At 36.2% G+C, this 20,380-nt stretch overlaps 2 protein-coding genes and 1 long non-coding RNA gene across 4 annotated transcripts in view; 1 reads left to right on the top strand and 2 right to left on the bottom strand.

The window, feature by feature from the left end:
* LOC122416937 (uncharacterized) overlaps positions 1-20,380 on the top strand; it is a 43,635-nt gene that overhangs the window by 19,170 nt on the left and 4,085 nt on the right. The window lies entirely within an intron of this gene.
* On the bottom strand, positions 734-20,014 carry LOC122416912 (uncharacterized). Its single transcript, XM_043430065.1, has 4 exons — positions 19,968-20,014; positions 8,993-9,185; positions 8,361-8,505; positions 734-6,865 (listed from the first exon to the last, which is right to left on the bottom strand). Exons 2-4 carry the CDS (start codon positions 9,182-9,184, stop codon positions 6,576-6,578), a joined length of 627 nt encoding a protein of 208 aa, XP_043286000.1. The 5' UTR covers position 9,185; positions 19,968-20,014; the 3' UTR covers positions 734-6,575.
* The window catches only part of LOC122416896 (uncharacterized), a 48,389-nt gene continuing 41,227 nt past the window's right edge, over positions 13,219-20,380 (bottom strand). For both annotated transcript variants that reach the window (XM_043430027.1, XM_043430016.1), the window contains exon 3: positions 13,219-20,352. In XM_043430027.1, coding sequence (XP_043285962.1) covers positions 19,467-20,351 — 885 coding nt within the window. In that variant the 5' untranslated portion in view covers position 20,352 and the 3' untranslated portion in view covers positions 13,219-19,466. The remainder of the gene's footprint in view (positions 20,353-20,380) is intronic.

Raw genomic sequence — 20,380 nt, 5'->3', positions numbered from 1 at the left:
AATTACTTGGGCCATTGGATCGCGAGGATGTTCGTATTTGGTGGCTTTGAAAGAAAGGTCAGAAAAATATTTGACAGGATTTACTAAAGCTCTTATCGACACTCGTTTTACCGGCAATTAGTCACCGCACGCGGGAGCAGAGAATAAGAGAACTTGCGGTTCGTCCAGAGGTAAAATTATCGACCGAAGGCGCTTGCAAGCCCAGAACCGTTCTGTCGGTAGCCTTATCGATAGAGCGCTTAACCGCGAGAACGTGTTGATAAAAACTGCTCGTTCGGGCTATGGAAGCTCCGAAATTTCGTCGTGACCGATAGGAAAACCGCTCTGTCGACTGTATCGACAGAGCGGTTATCGATGTTCATACACATTTTTTGAACGATACGAAATTCAGCTCGGGGTCGATGCTAGAACGAGGAGACATGTGCTATTCCAAGTTGGAAGTATTGGAACCTGCACTCGGTACAAGTTTCAATTACTTGGAACAAAAACGACGGGGAAATTCGTGACTCGTTGCGGTAAGGGAGATGAGCGAGTGGGCGTTTGAGCACAGCTTAAAATTGAATATTGAATAGAAAAAACCTCGATGAAATGTAAACCAAATGGTTGTCTCTAACCAGGAAACGCTCACTTTTTCTCGTTCTTCGAGCATCAGCTTCTCATAACGAAATAAAAAGTACTTGATGCACCAGTGTGAAATACAAAAGAAAAATGGGTCAACGAAGTCGAGACGTCATTCTGTTAGTGAAAACGTTTTTATTAAACTCTGAAAGTTACAATAGCGTTAGAGTTCTTTCATTTAGTTTTGTTCTTTTTTTTTCTCTGATTTCATATAAGGTTTAATCACATACATGGATTACAATAATCTTCTTACACATCTTACACCCTCGTTTCGCTAAGCGGTAGTTGCACAATTCCCGTACACAATTAAATCGTCCTCTCGAATAGTTCATCCTCATTTTGTCATTCCTCATTCGGGATACCGATCAAATATGAAAAATTCAAATTATCTGTGCGTCGTGCAATAAATTCATCATTCAGATGTTGTATAAAAAAATATCAGATCGGACGTTGGCTTAATAACGCGTTGGAAATCATTTCCATACGTGAAATCATATTCGCGCTCTCTCATTTTTTTATCTGTATTCTTGGGTGGTTTTTTGATGATGGAACTCTGTTGTTTTTGTAGAGAAGTTGGAAGATTTTCAAATTTATGTCGTTCAACGGTGTCGTTTTTTAGATTGTTGTAGCGCAATCTATGGCTGGAAACAAGCGAAAGCGTCGTACGTATCGAGATCGTAGTACATCAAGGAAAACGGTGACAAAGCGTAAGAAGTTCGAGCAGAGTTTTGATTTAAAAAAATTTTTAGGAACCGATATTTCAATTTCTCACAGTTTTTCATTTATGAATTAAACAGTTCATAAATTTCGTAAGTTTCATACATTTTTTAAATGAACTAAACAGTTCGTAAATTTCTTTCAAACGATGTTCACAAGTTTTTTCAGCAGAAACGTTTAAATCCCTTGCGACTTTTCTTGAAATAGCGAGCATTATTTTTTGCGTATAACGGAGCTAAAATTATCTTCTCTTATGAAAATATTCATCGTTCAGGTGGAAATGGACATTCTCGGACGTCTGTTCAAGACGCACCGATCGCGTAATAGAATTTTCAGCAAACATGCTTTACAGTTTTACATTCGAAAAAAAATAAATAAAAGACTATTGCAAGTGTGATTTTTGCACGCATATTTCCCATGATTTTCGAAGTACTCGAGAATTCGAAAAGACAATTCGCAAATAAGTATTGAACAAAACAAATTGCGCTCTGACACTCTTCAAAATTGAACTACAGTAGTCGGATAAAATTTTTCTTTTTTTAAATTTTATTTTCTCGACCTTTTATTGAAATGGTAAGACTTCATCAATTTCGTGGCTTGAATGAGTCGCACAAAAGCGTATCGCGCGAATAATGGTGTGTGCGTTATGGTTACACATATAAAAAATAAAACTTTTAGATGCTACAAGACAAACTAATCCCCAGGACGAACACACTTAATTCAATCACCTTACTATTTAGTATCGTATGAGTATTATTTAAATCGACTCCAATAATCGCTACGTTTACAGATATTTATGGAATTTCGTTTCCTTTCTTTTTTATTCCTGGCGAAATACGTATCAGTTGTTGTTTTTTTGTACAGGGCTTGTTCGATTTGATAGATTTTTGTAATTATGTAACCTAATGCGCATAAATGGATTGCGAATATTCCGAGATTTAAAAAGTTGAGAGACTTTTCGTACTGTTATAAGAAAAATATATATTTATAAAAAAGCGTCGTTTTAAATTTGAAAAATTCGTATCAAACGATCAATACAATATTTGTCAATAACTGCGGTTGCATTTTCGAACAAACAACTAAATCGTTTTCCGTAATTACAAACATTGGAAGTAAGTTTTCAGGTAATTCGTGAGCACTTAAGATCGGAGATTTTGGTTTTGTCTCTGGACGTATAGGTCAAGCAACTTTAAGGTATTTTTGTTTTTGTTTTTTTTTTTTTTTTAATTCCTCGGGTCCCTGTACATTTCTGCATCGACGAATATTATATTTTTATACACATACAGTTATAATTAGTAAATCGATTACATTTCGGAGGTAAAGGGTATATTCACAAATGGCAATTGGTGCTTTTAATTTTATTATAAAGCGATCGGTTTTGCATTTTTTTTTTGTTGAAAGACAGAGGCCACGTTTATGCTCGGGCCTCGACGAATAAGAGTACATATTTCGTTTTCATTTACCATTTCATAAGCACAAAAATAATGTACTCTTTCTCGTGAGACAAGGACGTATGCGAATACTGAGCATTATTGTTAATATTATTATCATCATTAATAATGTTATTCATCAATTTCTTCATTCCATTTTAAATAATTCGATCCTACAATAAGGAGAGTGATAATACGACAAGATTCAAGTGGCAATTCCAGGCTTCTCGATTTCGAGCTCGTTTTTTCCTTCCATAAAAATCAAATCAAGAGAACAACGGTACAAAAACCCTGCCCAGTGGCGGTGGCGAGCTTGAATAATTTTTACACATCGAAGTTATTTTTTTTTGGTTTTCATACTTTTTTCTGTTTGATATTCAAGCGTCGATCAGTGCTTAATATTATGCGCGCTATTTCAGCAACGCGAAGACTTTTTTTTAGAACTTAAAACCTAAGACTCGTTACTATTCAAACATTTTTTTGAATCGTTATAGATAGTTTGTATGTATATCAATATAGTTCAATATACTTTTACGTACAGTGTATTTTATATATATAGATATTCATATATATTCATTTATATCTCTAGTTCCATGTATATATTTATATATCACTGTACGGAGAGTGGCCAAACAAAAATCGGGTGTGGTCTGGATCGCCCGAATATATTCTTTGACCACCCTGTACGTATCGCTTTGTAAAATAGCTTAATTGCTTATATAGACGCTCGTTTGTGTGATTTTCTTTTTCCATTTGGGAACTCTTTCTGTGTTATTTTATTTTTTTGTAGTTTGTAATTTTAAGTGGACCCCAACCGGTAGTCGAACGTGTTTTGTGCCTGCATTTCTGACTCTTAATTATTCTTTTGGTTCGACTTAAACGTTTCAAAGTTCTGAATGGATGACGATTCTTCTTTTGGTTTCCTCGACACGCGGGCGTAAAACATTTTCTTTTTATTTTTCTTTATATGATTTTTTTTCTTTTTAATTTTTCTTGCTTACAGTGTAAATATTACTTTTATGTATATATCTTATGTGTATATATATATATATATATATTTTTTTTCGTGTAAATAGATCGTTTTAATACGTAACTCGAAAGACACATATAGTGACGCACGACGATGCGTCAGTGAAATATTTTAAAATGCTCGGAAAACGTATAGGGGTTGAAAAAATGCAATAGCGAAGACCCTCTAATAATACAAGTCTGATTTTGCATTATTCGAAAGTTCAATTTTATTTTTTCATTAAAATTTTTCATTCATTGTATATCTCTTGTAAATCATTTGAAGATTAATTAATTTCACGAACTCTGGTCGATTGGGTGAATTGGCGGAGTTTTCGGCATCAATGTTCATTGAACTGTTGTCTAGTTCCAAAAATACGTAGGTGAAAGGAACGAATTTTCAGGCTTATAAAGGTACTTTCATTTTTTTCTGTTTCGTACGAATATTATACGATATTAACAGTTCGCCGGAGTATTTGAAAATATTTGTACAAAGTGCTGATGTAAAAGGTTCAAAAAATGGAATTTCAAATGTTAGATTCAGTCAGTCGACCAGCAATTGTTCCTGAAATTCTGCTAATCTTACGAATCATTTTTTTTTCAAACCATGCACTATTGGATTTGAAAACATGGAAATTTTATTGATTTTCCGGATCCCCGAATTTAATGAAGAGCTGGTACAGTGAAAAATATTCTTGAACGATCGACTGTTAGAGAGAGGGTGAGCTGCGGCAGTGACTCGACGGCAAGTATTTAAAAAAATTAGCACGAGCCCTGCCACATTCTTGTATATTCGAATATGAGGGTTTTCGGACTTTCAAACAATTTACTGGAATTCTAACGACACGAGAAGAGGGTGTTCGCTATTACTTTCATCAGTCCGTATTCGTGAACTTTCAATTGCATTCAATATTTGTTCCGCCTTATCTCATATCGTTTGCTCACGAATGCGAATTTATTTTCCTGCATATGTAAATCGAGGAATAAAGTATGTGACAGCATAACGGCTCCACTCTTAAATGAATCCTTCTTTCTCTATTCGACCTTAAAATTTCGTTACCAACTTTTCTGCTTCTGAAAATATTCAGTCCTGTCCCCTTTCGAATCGTATGCATACTAATTTGAAATATGCATACGCTGGAATATCGCTACCGTGTGAAACAAACTAAATTCTATAAAATTTTGCCTTCCTAGACAAACTTGCAGGTAAAATGATTAGCCGAGATCCAAAGTGGAACAAAGAGCAAGAACTCGAAGTATTTTTCCACTGATGAAACTACTATTCGAAAAATTCTTCTGTCTCTGTTTTTATACATATTTTTCTGTCGTATTTTTATACAACGAATATTCGGGTTGACGTGTCTGTCGAAATTTATGAAATCAGAGGGTTTTTTTTTTTTTATCAATTGGTCTCATTATTTCATTTGAAAACTGCGTTTGTTCGACGTCTCTCTCTCTCTCCGTGCTTTGAACTAAATATTACTGAAAGTAAAGGTAACTAAAAGTACAGTAAACTTGCTATCGATCATCTCTGGACTTTGGGAAGTAATATAACCAATAATCAATACTTATAAATGAACAGCTATCGAACAGAGCATATTTCGGGAAAGAGTTATTATTGAATGTTAAGTTTTCGAGTAGAAATAAAAAAGTACATTGACCCTGAATCGTTATAAACTTCCAAACTACCCACAGCACAATGGAAGTTCTCAAAATACAAAATATTCGAAATATCAATGAAAAAAATCAAACCATTTTGTTATAATATTTAAAGTAGTGATATTTCAGATCGTATCAGAAATAAAGATTTGACATTTTCAAGACGAGAGATGATTCTAGAGTGGAGTCTCTTTAATGGAAAGAATATTTAGGAATAGAGAAAAGAAAGAGTAGAGCGATTATTCTGTCAAACATACAAATCCACAGGGCGAAAGTGCGAGTGCTGATAAAATCGGTGTTAATGGATTATTCTTGATAGGTGAGTTACTTTTTGTTTTTTCGTACGCATATATATATATATATTAGTGTATAAGGTGTAAGTTGCCGGGATGTTAATCTTGGTAAATCGTGTAAGAATTATTCATATCATTTGTTTGTTTATCTCGGCAGTATATAAAAGAAAGAAAAAACGTATTCAGACTTGCAGATTTCATTATTTTTGTTTTTGTGCAAGGCGTTTGTTCTTATCATTTCGAAAAATCGTGAACGAACGATGGATTAAAAAATCGTTAACACAAGAAAAAGATCATCTGTGGCTCAGATCACAGTACGTTAGATCATGAGAATATTATGTGCACGCGATTACGATATACACAGTACGATGTATTAATACTTTAACATCCATATATATTTATTTAGTTTCCAGATATATAGAAAGTTATAAAAGATAAAAGGATCGAGTACAATGTGTGTACGGGTTGGCGGGATATTTCTCGCCATTCTAGAACAGTTTCCACCCCATTAAACTCCCTCAGCTATTCAGTTTCATTCTTTTTTCATTTCTCCATTTATCTCCCAATTCGTCTAATCTCACGAGCATTTTTATAACACCATATTTTTAATGGGCCCTGAAAACTTGAGCTCAATCGCACGGAACGTGACGATTGAGCGTTTTTTTTTCTTTTTTCTTTTTTTTTTCAACGAGCGATTCAATATTTCTTATTGTTCATCGCTCTCATACGAATGGAAAATTGAAAATTTAATATCGCGTCGTTATAGAAGAGCTTGCATTTATTTTATTATCATTATTCATAGTATTTTTGGTTTACTTTATTTATATAAGAATTTATTTAATATTGGAAGTTAGGCTTCTTCGGAGTGGGAGCCTTGCGAACTACGCTTCTTTTTGTGGTTACCATGATGATGGTTGTGATGATGATTGTGGTGATGATGATGCGGCTGCTGCTGATGCTCGGTTTGCATCAATGCGTCAGTCTCCGGTTGATTTTGATGACCAACCAAAAGATCGAGAGTTCCACGAGGAACCGGAGGCTGATCCGTCGCTGGAGGTGGCAACGGTGTTGCTACCGGTGAATCAGCTGGCAATGGCATGCAATGCAACACGTAACACCTCACCCCTGCCAATATTATTCCTGTTGACGAAATTCGAATGAGGAAAAAAAATGTGAAAAATATTTTCATATTCGTGCAGTGCAAATGAGTTTCATCGACGATTCGTTTATTTAAGGAGTTTCGATACCTGTTAACAAATGTTAAGAAATTGATAAAACTTGGTGATAATGTTCTTCAACATACAGTGCAAAAGCTCAATCTTTTTCGAAATTTTATTCTACATAGTTATCGAGTAAAGAACCATTAAAGCAAAGGTCTTATGCCCGGAATGTACACTTATATATTATATTGAAAGGCTATGCTCATACACGTGATCTTTCGAGTTCAATTACTCGATAACGGTGTAGAAGAAAAATCTAAAAAAATGTGTATCGTCGAATTTGGTACTAAAGAATATGTTCACCAAATTTTATAAAATTCTGAACTTTTTGAATTTTTTTATATTCTATCGACTGTACCGAAACTCCTTAAAAAAACTCGGTTCTTTATTTTTTAACAATCACAAGCGTTGCGTCGTTGAAGGCGCACGAAGAAAACGGATTCGTTTTGTATACAGTGAGGAGTATCAAGAAATTCAAAAGTATTTAGACACCGATACAAACAGCATAGTATTTTTTGAATTTTGCAATTTTTCGTCCCTTGAATTCTAAACAGCTTCATGCGGATAGCAAAAAGTGATACACGTGAGAACTATATTTCGTTTTGTTTTCCAATTTTATTCATCATGTCAGACTACCACTTACTGATAAGTGGAAATTCATTGTAAATCACAAATTTCCACTGTCAGCATAGTAAATTCTATGATAAATACGAGAATGTACACCGAATATCTACGTGTGACATTTTTTTATTACGCCTATAGAGGAAAACAGTCTTGAGTCTTTTGAATAAAAGGTATGGGTATTGGTCTTTTTACTATGGTGGATACATGTTGCTCCTCTTCGAATTAATGTTGCAATGTAGTACTTATATATGATGTCCCCAAGATACTATATTCCTAGTATGTATTTTCTTCTATAATTGTCGGCCTCGTTTTCTTCGTGCGTCGCGTTAATTAAAAGTCCGGAAAAATTGAGTCAACTTTAAATCATTACTGTGCCATATGAATTGCATACCCTTCATAACGTGACTCCATTTGAATTCCGCTGCAATATATTTTCTTACACTTTGGATTAAGGGGGCTTACATCCAATGGTTGGTTTCAGATTTAAATAATCATGCAACGGTTTTGTTGTTCGTGGAAATGATAGATCAAAGGCGATGTTTCTCACATAAAAAAAAATATATTCTCAAATCATGTACGACACTGTTTGCACGTTTGTCCATTAAATAACATGATAACAAGGCTTGCATTAGTTTTGTTCAATTTCCCTCTCGCGAAGCAATTCAAACATTTCATTTGCAATATCTTGCCGGAGATGTGTTTACGTGCAGTAAACTTGATTCCCTTCTTTATAAGTTTTCTGGGTCATACGATAAAAGGGCGAAGAGAAGGATCTTCGGACGTAATCTTACCCAATAAAAGTAGGGTAGCGCCAGCTATGAGTAACGCGAGCCTGTGGTCGGTGGTCGTTGCTCCTGGAGCTAACTGGACCAATCCAACCACGAGGACGACCGCTCCCAGCAGCAAACAAACCACCACAGCATGCAGTCCGGATATCTGTTGAAGTAATCACTCCAGGATTGTTTATTCGAATTAACGAAAGCACTTAAATTCCTAGATTAACTTTAAACGGGGTTTCATTCTATATTTAGACTTTGAAAAATTCCTTTTACATCTGATAAGACGAAGGAATCTTTCCTCGCATATATGCATACTGAATTTGTAGATAAACGTCACTGAAATCCGCTTGAATAACGAGGGTTCAAAGCGAAAAGCTGGGAACGGGAACAGGTGCGAAGAGCTCAATTTTTTGCATCATGGTTAAAAATTACTTCTCGAAAATTTAGTGTTGCCCAAAATATATCTCAACAATTTTTTATCTCACGTTTTTTTAGCCACTTTGTCAAGATGGTTTTTTCCTACGTCTTCTTAGATGTTAACTTATGTTCTCTTTGGGGTCCTCCAATGCATAATTAAGGTTTCACTTTGGTGCTAATGGGTTACGCTCCGTAAGAGGGTTCTCAAGTCACATTATTATACTCACTTTGCCACAGAGATAGAGCTCGGGCATGGGATCGAGATGGCTGTTGTGACCGTGTGGACTGGGGGTTGGTGGTGAGCCCTGAGGTGGAGGCATCCATTGGCCACCGAGGTAGAGCTGGCTCGGACGTTTCAGCCTTTTCTCCTGTCTCCGACGCTCGTGGCGGACAGCGACAGCTGGCATTGCCCCGATCATCCTGCGGATCGTTATTCAGCGTTCAAAAAACGACCAAAGGACACATTTTCATTTTGTCATAAAAAATTAGTGAAAATATACGAGTACGAAGGGACAAAATGCTCTTTGGGAATGAGAATAAATTGTTTGCTTTGCAAATTGTTACGATCAACGTCGTTCTATCTACCGAACCTTTCATCGCATTACGAGGAAAGTACGAAAATTATATAACTCATAGTGAAAGAAACAGTTTCTAGGGAATTAATGAATGGTTCAGCAGGCGACTCGGTCATTTGTCCTGGCAATTCCGTTGCTTTGAGTCGAAAGACCGGCAGGTCTGTTATCTTGGCTTTTTCTCATAGCACAGTTTTTGTACCAGGAAGTTGTTTACAAGATTCTCTCGTCGTATTCGACGAGAGCAACAACGATTGTTTGTTTTTTTTCGAAATATTGTTATATTGCATCTTCGCCTCTATAACGGCGCAATGCACTTTCATCTCGTACGAGGTTCCTGAACTATACGCGAGACACTGTGAACTTTGGTGACCTCGAATGACCCCGGACCGGTCGATACGTCACTACAACCCCGGCTAGTGTCGGCCCGGAACCCCCTCCGAGCCACCTCCCCCAGCTACGAGCTTTCTGCCCTCTATCTTCATCGCTCCCAAACCCAACACCAGATCGACTAAATCTCCGTACGACAACCCCCGCACATCCGACTGTGAAAGCTTTTCTTGCAATTACGGTGCGGAGCCTAAGAACAAGGGACCGAAAGAATGATCGCGATCGAGCACAAACCACTTGAATTAATCGAAAATGTGTGCTCTCCCTATTGCATAAAATTATAAGTTAGCAATTCTCTTGAAAATGTCAACTTACTCAAAGCTTATTGCAATTTTGAACTTTGGTATTAAATAATTCGCTGTATGCAAATGTTTTCCCATTTGCCAACCTCCGCGCTTCGTCGCTCTTGAAATTATGTCGTAGAGCTTTTGCTGGTTGAATTTCCGTTTCATTTCATTCGTGACTCCCGTGAACATCGACTTTGTGAAAAAATAATAAACTCGCAATGAAAAACCACTCGGCAGCATCCGAATGTAAACACCGGCTGTCCATGAATCAATGTAAATAGTCAAAGAGACTCGAAGCCTCTTTTGATCACAATTTGAAAATAAAGTGCAATTGAAAAGCAAACAACTGCTGACGATACGACGAGTAGATGAAGTGAAATGGCGGTGAAGAAATCATGCAAATTTACTATTATGTGCGGACCCATTATTGTTTTAATTTGAGTGAAAGTGTCGAATTTTTTATATTTACTGTGAAATTAGGATATAACGTGATTGTATAAATATGAGAATAGTGATTTGCCTCAAAGGAACGATTGACGAGTAAATTTCTAGGGACTCAAATTCTGATGGGAAATGAAATAATTCGAGATGGAAAATCGCAACGTTCACTCGTGATATACGATTAAATAATACTTAGTTACCTGAAGCCATATGAACGAGAACAGGATGAGAGCGAGATATTTATGTTGATCAGAGTGTATTCTACCCACAGAGCTTGTTACCGATGGCTAGAGGTTTGAGCCCGGTTGCCATGGTTAGCCATGCAAATTATTATTTTGCCTACAGCGAGGGTGCGCTTAGTTTCTTTGGCACGACAATATAAATCGATTATTCAGTCTCAGAGAGGCGGAATCTCTGTGAATTCGTCCACCTTATACGCCTTTATCATTGAAAAATGGGCCTTCAGATTGCTACTGTTGCCAGGTCACCGGATCCAGAAACAAAATAGAAGAGGGGTTTGATCAATTTGATTCTCGTGACGTATTTCTCAGTTCTTTTATGGTAAACAGCAAAATTATCTTCCAATTACAAAATGCATGTCCTTGCAGTGCTGATGTTTTGCGTCTCGTCAAATCACGGTTGCGACGGGTGTGAAAGTGGTTTTCAGATTTCTCGTAAATTTCATTTTTTATCGTTACAAAAGCCTCTGATCATTTTCGAATATCAAGACGCATACCTACAGTACAGAAGACATGCGCTGATCAAAAAGCTTCGGCTTGACCCAGTACTCCAGCAGTGCTTTTGGAGCACATGCTTCGTCGAGTCGATAAACGCCTTTGAAATTTTCCCATATTGGAGAGAATAATTTAAAGTTAAATCAGGAATGCTAGAGTGGAAGGCAATCGCGTTGTTTTCATGGAAACTCAAAGCGATCGAACCAATTGAGTCGACGATTATTGACATTTTTTACATTTGCTTTTACTAGGATTACTTTCAAGGAATGATGTCATCATATCTTTCCCATGTCAGTGCTCGTTTTCATTCCAGATTCAAAAGAAGCTGATTTTTAGTTGCCTAGACAAGTACGTTGATGCAAGAGAAATTGCTGTAAGACTACCGAGAGATTGCCTTGTCAACTGCTTTCAAAAACTTTTCAAAATTTGGTTCTGTTGATGTAGTTGAATAATTACAGCAGTTCGAAGGATTTTACATTACTATGAACAACTGTACCGTAGAATAACTGTGCTCCCAATCAATTGGAAACTTTTTTACCAGAGGTTCATAAATTTAAGGTAGATCATGCCCAAAGGATCGTATTTTACGGGTATCTAAATTGGATCAATTTTTACTTCTTAATTAAAGATATAACTACTTTAAATTAATGTCAGAGTTATTAATTCGAAACTATACGTACGTTAGTTCAACTTAACTTTTGGCGAATTAAATTACAAGCCATTAATTAATCGGAGATCTATGACCGAACACGAAATTTTAGTCGTCCCTAGCGAAAATACTACAGTTTTTTATGTAAAAAATCGCATTGGAGAGGGCAAAGGGAAAACACAACGGGAGATGGATCAAGAAAAAAGTATTAATAAAAAGACAGAAGGCCAGCATTAATAAAAAGACAAAGACAGAGGGCCAAGCCAAGAAGAAACAAAATGCCGAAATAAGCAAATGTGAGGTTCTACGAGTGCTCATTACCAATTTCGTTCAATCTTTAACGTAATATATCTTTATTACCAGTAAGACAATCGTCTCAAATTTTTTTTCAGACCTTCATTGTACACTTCATTGTTATTGTGTACTTTTTCATAAACTTCGTAAGAAGCGTTAATTCGTTATATGGAAAAATAAACGATTTTTTATGCATAGCCTTGCGTATTTTCTTCATATTTAAACACGTTTATCTCAATAACTGATAAAATGAACCCTTTAAAATTTGATACGCGTGTCAGTCGACTACCCATTTAAACTCTGTATAAATTTCAGGACTTTGTAAAGAAAATCGTTTCATGCGAATCGTTATAGCAAACATTCAACTATTACTGCATTTCTTGTTTTGTGATATACTAAATGGGATCGAAATTTTCTATCAGTGAGAGGATGTTAAGAATCGAATAAACAGTTGATAATGAGTTCTCGTGAGAAATTCGATATTCAATCGTTCCTGCAAATGTTCCCATTAAGTACGTATTGAATCCCATCGGAAAATCGAAGGGACTCCTGGAGTACATTAGATGGGGTATTCTCGTGAGAAATAAAAGAGAATAAAATCGAGCAATTTACGTTTCCTCTTTTCCTATTCTCTTTCGATCAGGTGTGATTATCGGTCCATCATGTCCGTTTTCTAGAAGGGCCACACCCAGAACAGGAATTTTTCAAATTCAGATTATCGTCCAACAACTGATCGAGACTAAAAATTTGAAAATTCATTTGAAATCGACTCCAAGGAGTGTAGCACGACATGATATATTTTGCCTCAAAAACTTTTGGGCAACGTAACAAGAGCAGTACAACCCCAATGAAGGGAAGAATACACTAACGAAACAAGAAAATAAAAGGACTCCACAATACGGGCGCAGGATACGATTGCTTCTTGCACCGAAGAAAAACGTACAAAAATGAAGTAATATAAAAGAAATAATTAAAAAAAGAAATAGTGTCGAATGATGGAAAGTGCAAAGGAAGAAAACGGAAATGGATTAACTGGAGAAGAAATGCTGAACGATGTAATAACTTACATTGACGAAACTTCGAAGATTACAGAGCGCTTCATAAAGTTTTATTCTCGAAAATTCGTGCGTCAAATGTATATTCGTGGTATAATAGAGAAATGCGATAAGAAAGCTTATTCTTCAATATACAATAATAATCATGATAGCTATAATAATATTCATAATGATAATAATTATTATGCTAATAATAATAATAATAATAGAAATAACGATATTAAATGTACAACTATTATATCTGTAACAATGGTGTAGAGCGTGTCGCAGAATCTTATATATACATCGATAATATTACACCGATAAACCGCTCGACAAGTTCGATCGTATGGTATTATTTTTCATAAATGCAATATGACAATCGTCTCGTTCTCATTTCATCATTGTAAAACATTTGTTTTTATCGTTTATGAAATTCTCCGAAGGATCAATTTCCAAATGATTGAAATCTGTCTTTTATTCGTCGCGTTTTTTTTTTTTTTTTTTTTTTTTTTTACAACGCAAAAGCAGTATTTTTACATCGCTTTTTTTTCATCAAACTACATTAATGCATTTCAGTTGATTTTTTTTCCCTTTCACCGTAAAACGCTGGTTATACATGATACTTTTTCGTTTGCTTGTCAAGATATACAAAGCGAAGTTTTCTCATCGTAGATTATATTTAGTTTCGTTTATTTTTCTTAACACGCGATCGCGGCGAGATTCGAGGAGAGCTGGGTTTGGTGCTAGGAAGTCAACGCGGTGTTAAAGTAGTAAAGGTGTCCGCTTCCGTAGAATGATTATATTAGCGAGGCTTGAAAAATTATCCGCACGTTAGTGTACGCGAGTAAATATGGAATAGAAATATGAAACGTTTGATAAAAGCTTATTCTTGGTCCGGGGACTTTTTTCTTGTTGCGTTTCAGTTGTACTCAAATACTCATTTACCGCTGGATTATGATGTTTAGATGCCAGAAAATTGTGCACAAGTTTGCTTTTCGTTATATTAATTATTTTCTAAAGGCTTTGCTGGAGCTTGGTTAAAGTTCACTGTTCTCGAAAATTTCACTGTGGAAAAGACTTTGAAATAAAAAATTGCAGTTCCTTAATTGCAATAATTCTCTGAATACGAACGAGGGAATAAAAGACTCGACTCTTGGGAACTTGAATCATTCAGTCTCGTTGAAGAATTAAAAAAAAAAAAAAAACAAATTATAAGTCTCGGTTGAAAAAAGTTGGAAAATCTTTTTTCATATCATAAGAATGTTTGCTGTGTTTTATTGGTCTTTTGAGATACAACAACTTTTCTAGAATCATTCCTCCCACGCGATTCTTCATTATCAATTATTTTTTCACGATCTTCTTAGACAAAACGAAAACCGATAATAGCATTTTACTCTTCACGACCGAAGGTATCTTCATTACGTTTCACCGAATGAGGTCGAAGTCTACTTGAATCGTAACTACGACCCTTATCTGTCCCTTCACCAGAGACACCGAGAACATTATTATTTCCTCGTGTTTTTATTTCATCTCATAATTTTCATGAAAGGTGAAGCGTAAGAAATTAGCTAAAGCTTTTACCGTTGAGGTGGTTTTTTTTTTTCATTCGCGTTTAACACTGTAATTACGTTACATTTCATATAAACACATTTGCACCTTTGTTTACGCTGGATTCTTGTACATTTTCCGGTTGTTTTTCGTTCGATCCACACGCAAGAATTGTACAAAATTTTATAAGTTGTACTGAGTAAACGTTTTCATTCTGTTTCACGACGCAAGTGATGTTTCTGATGGTTCAATTCGTTTTGGTGTTGTCATTGAAGAAACAAAATAAAATAGAAACAAGTACGATTAGTGAGAAAGGCACTTGCACGCAACTCTCGATACTGTTCTCTCGAAATTTACATTCAAGGACAAGCGTGAAAATTTGTTTTCTCTTTTACGTGAAAATTTATGAAAATCGTTGCAATTGTGCATCCTGTTTTTTTCAAGCATCTTGACATGCGGGATAAAGAGAGTGAAAAAGTTTGTTTCAACATAGCAGATAATATTTCAACTATTTCAATTTATCAGATACTTACATTGATAAGTTTATTTGTATATATATAATTATTTATTATTCAAATTTAAACATATGTGTATATTTACTTAATAGAATAAGATTGTTGAAAGAGCTTCACTTTGTCATTGCGTGAGTCGATTTCTTTACGTTTTCTTTTTTATTTTTATTTTTTCATTTAATTGGATCACAGAATGGTAGCGCCCGAGCGTGGCAATATAATACCTTCGTAGATTTTCGAAAACGATTTCTTCACAGCTCGTTGTGTGCGTGCACCATTTATTTGCAGTTTTTCTTGAGCAACGTGAGCCTGCTTTTCCGTTTGTGCAAATGTACATTTTTCAAATAATTTTTATTCTTAAGATATGCTGATTCCGACAAACGATTAATATTTCGTGCTTTTTGGAACTTTCGATAGAAGAATTGAAAAAAAAACGAACAAAAATAATAATGAACTCGATGATTTTTTCATTCTGTGCGAAGAAATGCCAGTTCGCGAAGAGACTTCGTTTTCGAAAATCTCGGAGTCTAAAGCTAGCGCACGTAGGTAAGTATTCGAGGTAATATAAAATGGAATATAATTATTTATTGGTTGTCATTTTACGACTAGACTTAAAGCTAAATGTAACGAAAGGAATGATTGAAGAATGAACAGTGTACTTGGACATTGGACGATAGGAGGATGCATTGTATTCATTTTATGCTCCAATTTTTTTGCTCGGTTATGTAGTGTTTATAGTTTCTTTTCTCTATAAATAAGCTTCTATAACTATCGTAATTAAAACTCTTTCGTAGCCTGATGTCAAAGCGAATTGATTTATATTTTTTGCATGAACTATCGATACTTCTAGACAAAAAGTATTAAAAAAAATCATATGTTCGTGAAACATCGAACACTCAATTCGATAGAATTCTACTAAAATCGATATTCTTTTACTCTCATTTTCAGACCATTAAATTTTCGTCAATTGCCACTACCAGTCTTTTCGTACATTCTCATTAAATCGGTCAATGTTTGTTAATAAATTGCCTTCAACACAAGATTATCTCTTGTTTGCGGTGAAGAATTCTACGTTACTACTTTCATAATTCATCGATAATATTCAACTCTGACTGTGAGGACGTTGAATTTTTTATTTTTGATTTTGTATAAGAAATGAGTACATTTTTCTTTGCCTCTATCGATAAATCCACACGTTTTTTTCGATTATTCGATCCTCGGTTATTTAGTTATTCCATCAATGATATTCGATCGAAGACAACGTCAGACGTTTATCCATCAACTAATCATTTCTTATCTGTTTTAGATCGTATGTTGTCCGCTTTCATCCTTCGATTTTCCTTACGATTCTTCCACCTCGGCATATATTTTTAAGTCTCGAAACGATTCTTTATCCACTTATCCGCGAACATATTTGTTTTTGGTCCTTGGATCACGTCATACATTTAATATAAGTTAAGATACTTAATCCTTACATAATTTACTTATCGGTACCCGATCGGAGACCACCCCCGAAAACTCCACGATACAATTGAAATTTTTTTCATTCTTCTTACAACGAGCACGTGAGACGTTTGGATAAATATTTCGATTATCTTATTTCTTACGTTATGGAGCCTAAAACGTAACAGCAAAAATTCGATCCCACACTCTCTACCTTATAATAGATAAAAAAAAAAATTTCTAGTTCAATTAAGGCGAGGTAAAACCTCTCAGGGACGAAAATCAATTTTTCTACCTATCTTTTGTTTTTTGTTTCTTTGAAAAAGAGATTCTTCGAATCTCATTGGATTTTCGGGCAAAACTTTTCGTATCGATGGAATGAAACAATTTTGCATTCCATAAATATTTTTTCAACTCTCATCATCAGAGTTTTTATTTCTCAAAGTTCTGAGTAAACGGGTGAATCGCGAATTTACCGAATGAGATTTTAATCCGATTATCGAATGAAGCCAGTATCGAAACTTGCCATTTTCGAAATTCTTGTCCGAAAATCCAGAGCAATTGATGCACGTACGAATAGCACCATTTCCTGGAATTTTTTTACCAATATTTTATCGTTATACGTTTGATACTTTTTAAAGCGATATCGAGTGTTTCGCAATTGTTCGTTTCAGAATAGCTTCGATGGTTTATATTCAATCAAGCGTTTACGTACCTACGTTTATTTAAGACTACTAATTGAAGGTTTTCGTCACCTAAAGAATGTCTGAACTTACTAACACGTGAAAGTGCTCCGATGAATACTTTAGCGACTGCATTTTTTTTTGCGGAGGCAAATGAAAAGAATTTTCGCGTGTCTATGATAACTCAACGTTCTGTATTTTGTTGTATCTTTAACGACAACTTGATGGAACCTTTTCATTGAAAATTTGCTTCAATTTTCATTGGAATATACACGATTTTAACGATAGTCTCACTTCGATTTTTCTGATTGATTTTTTTTTTCATAAATATCATTTATCGGATATTGAATGTATGGTGCGATTACACGGATATGAATAAAATCCGCCTCATCGATATGTCTTTCGTCATAATACATTGTGATTATTGAATTAATCTAGTTTTCAAATTTACAATTAGGTTGATAGACCTTTTTGTATGTCAGAACTCTGACTCGCATAATTTTCACAGTTTTACATCGATGAGTTCCATCCAAGAATATACATTTTTGGGGATCTCCCACATTTTTATCGTTTATTGAAAGAGAACATTAATTATGAAAAATCCAATTGTCTCGCTCAGCTTTTTTCGCCATTTTTACGAGCTCTTCTCTGCCGAATCGTGCGAATCGATTTTATTCCATCTCAATGACCGGTACGGAGGGGAAACGTCAGACGAATAAGGGAGAGGAGACAGGGGCAGAGGAAAAGTAGCATGGAATTCGAGACTTCGATATATTTCTCCATTTCTTCATCATTTCAAACATTCGAATTTCTGGTTTAAATCATTTTTTTTCCTACGCAATATTTCTTTGTTTCAATACGTGCAAAACTCTGTGACACAGAGTGTTGCTTGACCACCGGCCAGCACGAGACGCGGAAAGCGCGGTTGTCAAAAAGCAAAGCATGAAATTAGTATTGCTGCGGTTTTATAAGCCGATTTTTCTGAAGCCTGTTTTACGTTAATAGGACGCGAAGAATCTTGGTAGATTTGTCGGTAGCATAGACCGCTCGAACCCTAATTTTTCAATGCTATATTTGAAAAATGTAGGAATAATTTCTCAAGGCTGAATGGTTAAACGAAGCTGAATTTAGATCGGTCGTTGGGACTGTTTCCTACTTTGCTATAACGCCTTCTCCTTCTGTTATTTATTTGTCCAAAAAGAGTTGGTTATAGTTAATATTTTATTTTAAACTTTTGTAGCACTGTGCCGCGCTCGATAACGAAACGAAAATAAATTCATTGCCAAAAAAGGCTCCTTTCTGCGATGCTTTGGCACGTACAAGTTGGTTTATTCACGTGTGCGTGTTTCAGCTCTGAGGAATAATTTGACGAATAATCGACGAATTTTCCATGAATCGATTCAATAAATGTAACGTATGGTCCCGCTGTTGAGGATTGAAGTGATGTTAGCAAAAAAATCGTTTCAATTCAATCAAATATCATTTGATGCGAAAGAAAAACATCGATTAGCATGAACAGGCTTCAACAATTTGGAGACGATCGACCAAAATTTTCCAGAAAGAAAATGTTATTAGTTACAAAGCATGAATGTGAACAAAGTTTTCAGCTGTGGAATTGAGGTTAACAAGTTTTCTCTCAATCTGTGACCAAAGGAGAAAACAAAATTTAGAGAATCATCGTTTGTAATACAGCAAATCGTGATTAATCAAATTGTGCAAAATATTCAATTCCACTTTGCACGTTTCGTCCGAAATCAGCAGTCGGTACACCGTTTCGATGAGTCTGACAAATCAAGAGACGCGGTAGCGGCTCGACGCCAAGTATTAAAAAAAAAACGAAAGTGTAAAATTTTAAACTACAGGCGATTGCAGGGCAAGCCTATGGCTGCGGAATCATCTGCTTTCTCAGCAGCATTTCAGCAATACTATTTTCATGATTTCTCTTCTTTTCGTTCAGCCGAAACAGCTCATTGGGGATTGATCGTGAGAGCGAATCGTACAGTGAATATTCCGCAGGCGGAGCCCTAATTTAAAAAGTCAATGTTGTTGTGACGGAATGTTATTTCGAACAACGACATCCTGACGCCGTAAAAGGAATGGAAAGAAAAAATTTAATTCCTCGTTGGATGAACGTAGATGGGTATGTGTTCTTGATGATGCTGTGGATTGTGATTTCCATTGTGTTTGTAGTGTTTGTTATTGCCATGAAGAAGTTCTCTCGTCTCGCTGGGTGATCCCGGACTGAGGCTGTTGGTGGTGGAAGTTTCAACTCGATCGCTGATTATTTCTTCCTCGGTTATTTGTTCAAGAAACAATTGTGCGTTTTGTTGATCGACGTTTGAAACGGGGGGTGGTGAGTAAGCGGGTGGCGGGCTGCGGGGTGGCGTGCTCGAATTTTTTTCGCTCTGTACCTCGATCGAACTACACGAAGTGACGGTTTTCAATTGTCGTGCTTTTCTCGCATGCCGAGTGGTCAAACCACCGGTTTCAACGTCCCTCTCGAGTCTGTGTCCGGACCTCGATCTCGTCAATTGTCTTTGTACGTATTCCTCGAGATCGTTTTCCTCCTTTTTCGCGATAACGCGATTGAGTATTATGAGAAATATACCAACCATAACGGCAAATACACCGGTAGCAACGAGCTCGTTCCACCAACCGTTCGAGGCTTTGGAGCTCCAAGTTGCCAGATCACCGGGTAAAAGACCACTGACCAATAGAAAACCCCCGAGAACGAGAAAAACAACCCCGATATGTAGCATCCCAATGGACGTTACGACTTTCGAGTCCAACATCCCTTGTCCGGCGGCACGGTGAACCTGCGTAGGATGATGATGACGGGGATGACGATCCAGCGATCCGGTCGAAGCTCGCGGTGACGTGAGACCGCTCTCACCGCTTTGGGTGCTGTAACGACGCTCGCGAGCGCGTTTCTGCTCGTCGCGACGCTTACGCTGACGCTTGATGGCCAGAGCCGAGTGCAATCCAACCGCGTGCATCCTGCAACACCCGAAAATCACAGTCTCGC

This window comes from Venturia canescens, chromosome 1, assembly GCF_019457755.1.
Source record: "Venturia canescens isolate UGA chromosome 1, ASM1945775v1, whole genome shotgun sequence".
NCBI lineage: Eukaryota > Metazoa > Arthropoda > Insecta > Hymenoptera > Ichneumonidae > Venturia > Venturia canescens.
This window is presented reverse-complemented; position numbering and strand designations above follow the sequence as displayed.

Excerpts from the sequence above, each read along its gene's own strand:
- LOC122416912 (XM_043430065.1), bottom strand. The coding sequence starts at position 9,184 with ATGATCGGGGCAATGCCAGCTGTCGCTGTCCGCCACGAGCGTCGGAGA. Across the intron at positions 8,506-8,992 it reads AGCTCTATCTCTGTGGCAAA|ATATCCGGACTGCATGCTGT; the intron begins GTGAGTATAATA and ends TTACTTCAACAG. Across the intron at positions 6,866-8,360 it reads CGCTACCCTACTTTTATTGG|GAATAATATTGGCAGGGGTG; the intron begins GTAAGATTACGT and ends TTTCGTCAACAG.